Raw genomic sequence first — 12,326 nt, forward strand, 5'->3', positions numbered from 1 at the left:
GGATGGGGTGGCTGTAAATAAAAGAGATGAAGCAGATTATATCATGAATAAGATTCAGAATGGGACTGGCAGCGGGGTGGATTTTGTAAAGGGCAATTCTGGAAGGAGGGAGGAATCAAAACAGGCCAGTTGCTGCTGAAAAATAAACTAGACAGATGTAAGGGGAAAGACTCCAAAATGAACTGTGGAGGGTAAAATAAGGTACCGTATGTCAGAGATCACTCATGCAGTGGATTCATATTCAGCATCTTGCTCAAGGACACTTCAGTATCAGATCATCCTTTTGAGGGACTCGCATCACCCAGCTGGGGGACACCTACTGCATACTGAGAAACTCCTATAGGAGGGAGAGCTGAGAATAACAGGCCTGGTTTACATGTGAATGTATGGTTCATTTGTAGCAGCTGTGAGTCAAGACGTTTAGGTTTGTTCCCTTCACTTCGTACATGTTGTTTATCAGACAGCCAGTTAATATTTTAGTTGAAGAGGGAAGAAAATTGCCGCGGCTTTTCTCACAGCAAGTACTTTAATTGATTTCATAATCTGATAACAGTAATTAGTCTTTAAGTGGGGGAGCCCTTGTTTTTAGAATCCCTCTTGTAAGAGAATTACACCTTTTTTGCTACATTGGGGCAGGAAACCACAAATTAAGTAGTGAGTCAGTCAGTTAGTGCATGGGAGACGTGTATTTTTCCATTATATTTCACTTTAAAATGATGCTTTGCCTCTCAGTGTCACTGTATTATGGAATATTGAAGAAGCAACATATTTTCTGTGATTGCAGACAGAAAAGGTGTTCAATCAAAAGCTGTGGTGAGTGTTCAACATTCCCATGGCGTCATAGAAAACGGAAGTCCACACTCTGGTGTAGTGTGGTGGTAATGGACTGCCACTTGCCATTAAAGAAGCAAATGAGGACACTTTTTACAGCGTCTGAACACCCACAGCTGATGTTGGAAATTAAATGTTCAATACAGTTAAAGTGAATAATGGTGTTTAAGCACTGCAGGACAACTGAGCTGGTGATCAATTGTGGCAAGATTTGCCGATTTGGGGGCAACAAGGTCACCAAAGCATGTTGTGTTTTTCCAGTGACTATGATGTCACTGTGCCGGGTCAACACGATGATGATGATGATGATGATGATGAGAGGCTCTGCAAGCAGTGACTGCCAGCAGGCACATAGAACTGATATATTTACCCATTACAGATGCCTGGCTAACAACAGCCCCATGTTAGCTACTGTACTGGGTAAATAACTAATATTTACAGAAGAAGCTGTGCACTCCTGTTTGTATTTTGCAGAAATATAGACTAGCTGTCATATAATGCATATGCACCTTTATTAAACACTTCAATTATAAGTAGTCTATATAGAGCAAATGTAAGCATCAACACAGTACAAAATGTTCTTTTTCATTCCAATTATGTCATCACCTACACTCATCTTTTTCTTAAATTGCATTTTATTATTTTACTTCACAAAATGCAGTGGGATGATAATAACCCAGAAATGCTAAGGCCCATCAAAAACAAACAGAGGTTTACTTTAACTCACAGGTCCACATTCCTGCATCTTCTCTGCACACCCAGCAGTTCCCTCTTTTCTGTCATGGGTTGTTTGTCTTGCCCAAAATTGTAAACATCCTGCGGTGCAAAGATAAGAAAGCTGCTTCAATACAGCCATCGTGACGTGCACACAGTCATGATGGTGGTGGCGTTGCGGCTCTAGTTACGCTCTCTCTCCCTTTATCTCTCCCTTTCTCTCTCTCTCTCTTTCTCTCTCTCACATCCCGTGAGTTAGTGTGCAGCTGTACACAGAACAAGAGTGATGACTATCCACTATTATAAGAATTGATAATTTATGGCTCCGACTCTAATCTTATTAGGCAGTGTGCCCAACCATGAAGTCAGAGTGTGAAGGAGCATATGACATATTTTATATCATACGTGTTGATTTGCATTATCATGTGTGTGTGTGTGTGTGTGTGTGTGTGTGTGTGTGTGTGTGTGTGTGTGCGTGTGTGCGTGCGTCTGATGAGGTAAGTGGTTCTCCTCCCTCATGGGGACAAGGTCACAGTCACCGTATTACGAGTGCTACTCACTGGAGGGATTATCCCTTTGATATATTAATACTTAAATCTGCAAGACTACTAGTATATTGGTGCTTCAACATCAGAAATGAGCGCTGATCAAATGAGCTCGGATCACTTGTAAGTACACCAACGACCATGAAAAAACAATGCAAGAAAGCTGGCTGTTCACCACCTTAGAAACTCACCACAACACAGATGTATCCACAAAGTGAGAGGTTAAGCGTTCTGTATGGGTAACCCTCCCTTGAACCATGTGTGTTGCTCCAGGCAAGAGTCCATCTCTGTTGTAGGTCAGTGGTTGAAGAGGTTAAAACAGTGTATTTTACTGTTCACGATCAATGCTGCACTCTGTGGCTTTCATTCTGTTAAATGGCAACCTGCCCTTACACTGCTTCTCTCAATTTTCTCTTACAGATATCCAACAAAGACAGAATGGATTTACTAGTCAAACATTTACCCTTAAATGGAGTGATGATGGGAGGTTATTACTGAGTGAGATAGTGGTGGCGCTGGACGAGGTCAAGCGTCTCTCTCTCTCTCTCTCTAAAGGTTTCACTCTTTAATATGTATCGGAAGTATTCCATAATTCAGCTGCCCGACTAGAAGTGTTTGATCCTCTGCTTCGTTTCCCGTCCAGCACTGAGCGCAGCCTCGGAGGATGATGTGTTTTTGCATACTGCCTCTCCGAGTTACTTTTAAAATCTGTTTTATGATTACTATCCGCACTTTTCCAAGCTATCACTGAGACTCTCCAAATCCGACTGACCTACCTGGAACATCACAAACCCAAGCAATGCAGCCAAAGGGGGTCAAAAATGTATTTTAAATTCTTGCGGGGATCTAAAAGTTTCTAAACATTGAAATAAGTTGGACTGAACTTTTGGGAAATGTGTGTAAAATGACATCTATAATAATTCCCTTTGATGGAATGATGCAGTCCTAATAACACACAGAGATTTGGGTTTGAATATTTCTCTCACTGTCAGTGTCATATGACTTCAAAAGCTGGAGCTGGATCAGTCAAACTGTGAAATATGATTATTTTTCTCACCTATAAGATGCTTAGAGGGAAATATACGGGATGGCTTGTAACTAAATAGAAGCATCATATGTGTAAGAAAGAAGGGTTGACATGTGTTTGTGCACCCCAGCAAAGAAAAAACAGTTTTATGTCTCTATTTATCTTTTCCCACACCCTCTATCAACCACATTGATCTGACTGTGTTGCATCCTGGTCCTGGTCCTAGTCATCCTGGATCGATCCATTCACTGACTTGAGGGGTGGGGTTTGAGTTGTAAATACAAATGAGCTTTAGAGTATTGGCCCAGATAAAGAACAATGTTGTCACAGTTGCACAAAAGCCTGCTCACACACTCCTTTAATGACCGGCAAACTGGCAGACTAGAATCTTAAAATTTCCTTGGAGAGTTGTGACAACAGAGAAAAGCTAAGGGTTGGAACAGAGTGGTTGGTTTGTGTGGAGGTAAAGAGAGACATGTCTTTATCTTTTAAATGCCTTTACTCTCTCCCTTCCTTTCTCTGCGGTTGAAGTGTGTGTGCGTGTGTGTTTCTTGGTTTAAGGAATTTAACACTCTTTCACCTCATATCATTTCGGCTCAGCCAATTAGCTATGCCATGTCATAAAATGAATCATGTTGAAGTGGATAAGAGCAGTTATAATTGAGCTGGCATGCATATTAATTTAACATCATGTGGTGTTTAAGTGGGCCACCAGACCCAGGGTCCTAGCGCTTGATATATACTGGCTACTAATTTTATATGGTGTTGATGACAGGCTCTTTAAGAGGGTAAACACTGGTGAAACTGGTCAAATTAATAATGGCCCTGTTCTGTTTAGTGTGTGACAGCCATTCCAATAAATACCAGGAACAATATCAGAGTCCTGACCCCCCAGCTAAATGGAACAGGGCCCTAATTAATATTATTAATTACGCCTGTTTACCCTGCGAAGACGTATCAAAATGTCTCCTGGGAAAAGAGGCCATTGTAGGGCTGAACAGGTCACAGGCTAGCTGTTTATCGTCGGACAGGACCATTTGGATTCAAAAACATCTTCTGTATTATCAATAATATTTCCAACATGTTTCTAAATTTGTGCTCAGTTCGTATGATTGCAGCCCTCTGTAATTTCTCTGTTTTTTTTTTTTAAGCTTTCCTTTTAATTTTTTTCTTGTGATGCACAAAACAAGCACTGCTAGAGGATGTCACTCCCATCTATGTTTACAGTAGAAATTGGAGCAGCTTGGAATAAATATTTAATAAAGTATCAGTAGTAATGACGAGCAACCTTCTGCTTTTTTTTGTGTGTGTGAAATTGTTCAAGGTCTTATCTTTTCAGGAAAAAAACGCTCTTTTGTGCCTGAAATGGAAATACGAGAGACTAAAAGTTAGGTCAAGTTTTATTATGAATCCGTGAAGACCAATTTGTGTCTGATTTTAAGACCGATACAGAAATGAATATTTGATTGTATGCATGCTTTTTTAAGTCAGTGGCTTTGCATCTGGCTGAACAAAGATTCTTTTATCCCCAAAAACAGGATACACTCACACACACTTAGTCACACACATCATAGTGTACTTTGCTTCTTTTAAAGTGAATACACTCCTCTTCACTGAGGCTCTATTTTGTGTATGTGTGTGTGTGTGTGTGTGTGTGTGTGTGTGTTCAAGTGAAGCAGCAAGAAGAGCACTTTGCTATCATTAGGTGGGATCATGTAGAGACTGACTGGGTTAATTTTTAATGCACAGCCTTTGAAAATATAAAGTATTTATCAGCCCTTGTTGGACATGACATAGACTCTTTATATCGCTCTTCCTCACTCTTCCTCTTCCTTTCTGCCTCACTCATCTTAGTCAATCTCCCAGGCTCTCCTTTTTTAGCTGTCTCTTGTTCGGCCTTCTTTCACTCTGTCTGGCCTCTTCACCTCCCAACAAGTGTTCACCCTGAGAACTAGACAGAAGAAAGGTGTCATGGAGGTCCTGATGGAATTGTTTCGCAGCATTCCGTTTCATCTGTTTTGTTTTGTTTTTCATCTGTGTGTCTTCCTGTTTGCTCTGTAGATTTAACAGTTTAGTAACACTTGTCATGGATTAGCAGAATGTCCTACAGAGATCTAGACTGTCTCATGCAACCACACAAACTCACAAGGACAAGCTTTTATTTTAAGGAGGCCACGAACTGATTTTTTTTTCTCCCTTCTTTAACATCACAACTTAACTCCTGACCTCCCAACCTTGACCTTAAACTGGACCTGAACTCGATTTATTCTGACTCTGATTATGCATCTGATGTTTTTTAAACAAACCTCCCCTTTACTCGCTCAGCATACCAGTGTGTTGCTGTTTCAATCTGAGCAACTGGGAATGATTAAGAATTGATGCACCGTGCGGCGTGCAGTGTGTGTGCGTGATTAACCTGCGTGAACTCCTTCTGTGTTCCATTTTTAATTCTTTTTCATTGTTTGGTGCATTGACCTGATTTTGGTTTTACACTTGTGTGTCTTTTATGTAATTATTATGAAAGCTGTGTGTGCTCTGTTTTAATTGGTGTAAATTCACACACCTGCTATTGGGGTTTTGGGCTAATTTGAGTCTTTACTGTGACAGTTGTAGGAAATATATTGTGTTGCTCTTGCTTTATTTAGTGTTTTGCTCATTGTAGCTCATTTTTATCAACACTGTACAGCAATGACTGTACAGAGCAGATTGAGAAATGACTCACCAAGAAATTTAAGTCTGTTGTTGTCCATATTTGAAAGGTTGCAGCACTGATAGATTATGTGCCAAACGTAGCAGATGCATTTACGTTGAGGCAGCGTGATAAATGGCCAGATGAGCGGTGACCTGCATCCACATTAAGACATCCACTAGACCACTAGAACAAAAAGATTATGAAACTGCTGACTGTTGCTTATGATGACCAGAACATCGAGTATCTTAGTATTCATTTTGACAAACTGCCTGCCTGACCAGAAGTGCTGGAAGTGCCTTTCCACTGCAGTCATTCAACTGTAAAACCAGCTTCTGTCAATCACTCACCCAATGGTGTTTTTTCAGCTGTAAATGTCTCGATAAAAAAGCAAGAGACTTCAGCTAAATGTCTTTGCCGTGCTGTCTGATAGGACCAAAACTGCTGCTGATTCTTTGAACCAGCCTCTGACTGTCAGATTTGATGGATCATTTAGTTTAGTTTACACATTTAAGCTGAAAACACAGAGGAAAAACATGTTCATACCACAAAAATGACATAAATGTCCCATCAGGACTGGAAACTGATCAGATTTAAATGCCGAAAAGAAATATTCAGGTGACGTGGAGATGCCCTGTGATTTTTTTATTTTTATTTTGCAAAGCTAGAGTTGATTGGCAGTTTTACAAGATGTTTTTACTGACAATTTGTGACTAAAAGGACAGCTGGGGCTCAGTGTGTGTGTGTGTGTGTGTGTGTGTGTGTGTGTGTGTGTGTGTGTGTGTGTGTGTGTGTGTGTGTGTGTGTGTGTGTCCCATTGGTCAGTAAATCACCCAGAAACCATCAGTCTTGCTTGAAGGAGTACAGATTTCACCTCCATCAGCAGGTTACAGAGCAGTTAAAGGAGTCACACGTGCAATCACAAGACAAGAGGGAACGTGCGATGCATGTAATCAGCCAAAATGGTAGCTGGAGGCAGTGTTGTTTTTGGCGGGCATTTTAGATTTAGTTTTAGTCTTAGTCTTTTGGACTAAATGCTTCTTAGTTTTAGTCACATTTTAGTCATTTCTATCCTTGATAGTTTGTCTAGTTTTAGTTGACGAAAACTCAAAGGTTTTCGTCAAATATCAAAGATACCTATAAATAAAAGATATATGTGTATGGACTTAATAGGCCAATACAGGTATTAGAATGAAGCACACTGAAACTGATCTCACCTTCAAAGGTGAGTTTTTTCCCCTCTTTTTCTTTCTCTACCTTTCACTTTTATTATTTTGTTGCAGATGCAGACAACACACTGGCACACAATATGAGTATTGTATCACAATAAAATATGATTAAACAAAAATAAAAGCACACATGACTTCCATGTGAACGACCATATGTCCTACATATTGGCTTTAGCTGCTGTTATTGGTTAAAGCATCCACGTGTGTTGCTTACGATAGGGAACAGCAACAGGTCTGAAGACTACCGTGTTTCCCAATCCCACAAACGTGGGTCAAAGCATTTCACTTGCCACCCATCCACAAATGGACAGGGGTTTTATTCATAACATGCTAAATTAATAGAAGGGCTGGTTTAAACCAGCCAACATTAGCGGGGCCCCTGGCAGCCCCATTCATTCTAGCTTTAGCATGTAGCACTGGGAAGTGGTCTCTGCACCAGGGGGGACGTGTAACCACCACCACCACCACCACAAAACTTTAGGCTTAATACAAAACAGAAAATGCATCACAGGGCTGGCCTAACATAGACTAAAGCTATGCTTGAATCATCCCTCTTTTCACGACCACCCGACACCGCTGCTGCTGCCATGGTGTGTGTCTCGTCCGAAGCAGACAGGCCCAGACTTGTCTCTGTGTGTGTATGTGTGTGCGCGAGAGAGAGGCTTTTAGTGCGTGTGTACTGATGATGGGGGCGTGACAATTAGGACCAACAGCAACAGCTGGCTCCATTCTGATGTTTGAGCTCTTGATTGACATTGCACGCATGTTATACTTGGCGGGAAAAAAATGCATGTTTTGAAACTTTGATCGTCCACCCACTCACAATTTAGTCTTGTCTCGTTCTCGTCAAACGAAAATGTATAGAATTTCGTCACATTTTAGTCTTTACAGGGAATTGGTGACGTTCGTCTTAGTCTCATTTTCGTCATGGAAAAAAGGGGTCTGACGTCGTCATTTTCGTTTTCATCCAGCGTGAGGAAAACAACACTGGCTGGAAGGGTATCGACAAGTTTAGCCAGGTTAGGATGGGATACTCACATATGGTTAATGACCCAAACAGCACCCATACAGTGTGTGTGTGTGTGTGTGTGTGTGTGTGTGTGTGTGTGTGCGTGCGCGTGTGCGCATGTTAGAAGCAAACATTTGTGCTAAGCTAAATACAGTTTTTTTCTGTGTGAGTATGTTTTAATGTGATGAGAGGATATTGACTGAGGAGCAGGTAATAAATGTAGAGTGATTATTGATCTCACTGTGTCTACACTGTGATTGTGAACTGCATCCGGCTCGTATTTACTGGCATCAGGCAAGATATGACCACAGAAGATACACTATATCATCACCCAGGAACCTAAAACACTGCTGACATATTGCTTCTCGTCACTCTCATAAAATGTCATGTGCATCATAGAAATGTTCCCTAATGGTGTGTGTGTGTGTGTGTGTGTGTGTATGTGTGGGTGTGTGGGTGGTGGTGGGGCCTCTGCAGTGCAGTGATGTAGCAGGTATCATAGCAGCTGGGCTTTGTCAGCACAGACTGAAAGTGTTTTTCACCAGATTGCTGAACACAAAAGAACTTCCTGTTTTGAAGTGTTTATGGGTATTGTGCTTTATTTCTCTACAGAGAGACACCAAAGGCCAGTTCCTCTTGGACCATGTGTGTAACCACTACAACCTGCTCGAGAAAGACTACTTTGGTATTAGATATGTGGATCCTGAGAAACAGAGGGTAACTATAACACACCCACTTACTCAAGCAGTCGAAATGCTTTCTTTTTGTTAGCGAAGTAAGCTGTTCCTCATCTTCAAATTGTTTTATTCAACCAAATCCCAGTGATTTTAAATCAAATTTATCATGACATGAAACAGAAAGCTGGAATCAGCAAGTGTACTTGATAAATCGCAGTTCATTTTCTGATTTTTATCAGACTTGTTGACAGGAATGAAAAAAAAACTTCATTCATTTCCTCTGATTTGCTATCAGATTATTTGGTATAATCAGCAGCTTGGAGGATGCAGCTCAGTCTGTGACCCTGAGATGTCCAATCCAAAGATATGTTTTTTTTCGGGATTTTAATATCATATTTTAATGTACAGAGATGTGTAAGTAGCATTTTATAGTTCGTATAAATGAACTTTTTTCAAGAAAACATGCAGAAATTCCCACCGAATGAATAATATTGTGAAAGGGATGGAACACTCAAAGAGCAAACAACCACAGTGAGTCAGTGAGGCCTAAGTGGTGATTTTTGGATATTAGTCAGGAAGCAGAACATTACAAGTTCAAGTGACAAATAACATTAAAATCAGGTTTCATATTTCAAACAGCCCACACACAGAGGGGACCAGATGCTTTGTCTGAGCAGAGGTTAATCAGGCCTCTAGCATTTATTTAAAATGCAAAATGAGACTGAATAACACCAAATGCCAGCGGGAGGCTTTTTTTCCTCACTAAAGGCACAAGTACTCCACGAGACTGTGCAGTAAAAATAACAAACAAACAAAACAGAAGAGAGGTTGGGTGAAGGCATTTTGATGCTGCGGTTTAGTTGTGCCTTGCGTATTTAGAACATCAATATTTGAGGGAAATGTGCAAACCGGTAAGTTGCGCCTCAGCCAGAGTTTGTTCTTGAGTCCTTGTGGATGTTTGTGCCAAATCTGAAGAAAATATCACACTCGTGTGAATTTGACCACCAAAATATTTTCAGTTCATCCATGTAGTAAGCAACATTTAAACTTTTCCTTTCTGTCTGCCTTCCCTCTCTCTCTCTCTCTGTCTCTCTGTCTCTCTCTCTCTCTGTGTCAGCACTGGCTGGAGCCCAATAAGCCTGTGGTGAGGCAGATGAAGTGTAAGTGTCCCTTCTGCTTCTTTTTTGGGAATGGATGGATAAATGGGTGGATGCATGGATGGATGGATAGATGGATAAATGGTTAGATGGATGGATGATAGATGGATTGATGCTGTATGTATTATTCGAGTTATTTAAAGCTCAGTGGCTCCATGAGGCTGTGTCAGTGTGAAGGGTTCAGGCTCTACTGCAAATACCAGAGGGACTCAAACATACGGGGTCATGACCTCAAGCAACACCAGTGTCACAGTCAGTTTGGTGCACATCAAAAGCACTGAAGTTACTTTATCAGCACAAGGTTACTTGAAGGAGACATGAGAAGTAAACACTTGTTCAGGACCTTCTTCCTGTAATTGTCTTTTGGGTCTTTTAGTCAATGGAAAACCAGCATATAGGTGCATTACTGCTGCCTAACATGGCATATTGGTTCTCTTGCATGGTTCTCTGTGTGAAACCCTCTAAGTTGGCAGAACTGATTCAGGCCAGAGCAAAAGAAGTAGATGTGAAAGCAGCTTTAGTGATTACAGAGATGGCATAAGGTGCGCAAAAGCCAGGCTATCAGCTCCCACTCATCATAATCAGTGCTGCTTCTTCAACCTGCTCCTCTCTCTTATATCTCCACTCTTCACTTTAAGGATTAGTGACAGAGCTGGACAGGCGATAAACGCCACAGGGAGACAATCACAGACACAATGAAGATGGATTAAATGATAAGAACAGGTGTTCTCAGAAAACTGCCAAAGGGACACACGAGGTGTTGCACACAGTGACATACGCAGGCTTGATGTGAGGCAAACACACTCAGTTAAGGGGGCGGATTCCTTTCTCTCTAAGGTTTTTACATCTGACAGGCTTATAAGAGATAAGACTTTCTCATAATGAGATTTTACTTACAACCCACCATCTTCGTGACAATCTGCAACACTGCTTTGAAGTTAACTGTGTGCAAAATTTGATGGACACACACATTATATATCTTCTGCAACATCTAGAGGATATTTCACCCAAAAAGCATTTATTATTTTTAAAATTTTGAAGTCCTGAAGATTCTTTTTCCTCCCTGAATTGCTACTTAGTGACTCTAGAATTCTAGACTGGGACACTTGTATGTTTTGTGGAGTACTGAGCATACGGCCGGATAAAGAGGACTTGGTTTATACTGGATGATGCGCTTGAGGGGGCGAGAGGGCATCTTAGTGGACTCAAACAACAAATGAGACAAAAAACAACAAACAAAGGGCATATTACACATTTTGACTTACAGCCAGAGGGAACAAGGACAGATTACGGTTTCTTATCAAAAAGTATTCCAGTTACCATACAAGCTTTTGTGAAGAAAGCAAAAATCTGAACAGTCATTTTTATTTTGTAAAAGCATGTGAAATGTATTTTACTTCTCTCACTGCTGAGCTGCTGCAAAATTTCTCAGTGTGATCAGCAAAAACATAGGACTTGCTCAAGCGCATCATTACTAAGAACTTTATGAGGTTCCTCTAAAAGTATTTTTCTTCTCATCATTCCTGCCCTGTAATATTTCTCTATTTCTTTCTGTGCCCCCCCCCTGCTCCTCTCTCCTTCTCTCCTCTGTCTTGAGTTCATCCACCCCTTTAATGACTGCCCTGCTCTTTCTGTCTCGCTATAAATTAATAAAGGCCCTATTAGCGGCACATTCTGCTCCATCAGAACACGTATGAGAAGACAGTGTGGGGGGTGAGAGAAAAATAGAATGAGAAATGGAGGAAGAGAGAAAGGGAGCTTTCAAGAGAGGAAATGTGCAAGGGGTTTATTTGGAGGGGAGTGAGAAGAGGCGGTTATAGATAATCTAGCTTGAGAAAAAAAGAAGAGTAGGGAGGCATGTTGAGATGAGAGACGCTGACAGAGGGGAGAGGAAGAAAGAAAGAAGAGAGGGAGATGGAGGGAGTGTTGTGGAGAGATCTGAGTTGTACTGACACATCCGTGTTCCCTGTGGCAGAATTGACTCTTAAATTAGGATGTGTGCTGTATTTTGTTTTCTCGTTACGCCTCTCCGCTTACGTACATGTTCGTCATGTTTGTAGGTGTGTGCCAATTCACTTTCTCATTTTGAGCAAATAAGCAGCTCAAGTTCTTTGGGAGCGGGTGGGAGGATTGCGTCTTTCATATTGCTATACGCATGTATAATGCAGATGTTTGCTGTTTTTCACAGCGACATAATACCGCCGAGGATCACATCATTAAAGACGGAGTGGTGAGGACCACTCTGTTAAGATTTAATCACCCTTCTGCTTCTCTTATGTGGCTCGTTGGCTGGATGTATGAATGGTTTTTAGATTATTTTACATTTTTTTGGGTGAAACCAGATTCATGTCAGGTCTCTGCGTTTACACCCAAACTAACGTGGCTCGATCTCACAGCTGCGAGCACGGCCGAATCACAGCGACCAAAGTAGAAATGATCATTTAGACT

The 12,326-nt window shown here is 41.1% G+C and overlaps 1 protein-coding gene across 3 annotated transcripts in view; it reads left to right on the plus strand.

The window, feature by feature from the left end:
• frmd3 (FERM domain containing 3) overlaps positions 1–12,326 on the plus strand; it is a 51,885-nt gene that overhangs the window by 8,302 nt on the left and 31,257 nt on the right. For all 3 annotated transcript variants that reach the window (XM_086206306.1, XM_086206304.1, XM_086206305.1), the window contains exons 2-3: positions 8,657–8,761; positions 9,839–9,881. In XM_086206306.1, coding sequence (XP_086062432.1) covers positions 9,875–9,881 — 7 coding nt within the window. In that variant the 5' untranslated portion in view covers positions 8,657–8,761; positions 9,839–9,874. The remainder of the gene's footprint in view (positions 1–8,656; positions 8,762–9,838; positions 9,882–12,326) is intronic.

The sequence above is a fragment of the Aulostomus chinensis genome, chromosome 6 (assembly GCF_037954235.1).
Source record: "Aulostomus chinensis isolate RoL2024-O1b breed Wild chromosome 6, RoL_Achi_v1.0, whole genome shotgun sequence".
Taxonomy (NCBI): domain Eukaryota; kingdom Metazoa; phylum Chordata; class Actinopteri; order Syngnathiformes; family Aulostomidae; genus Aulostomus; species Aulostomus chinensis.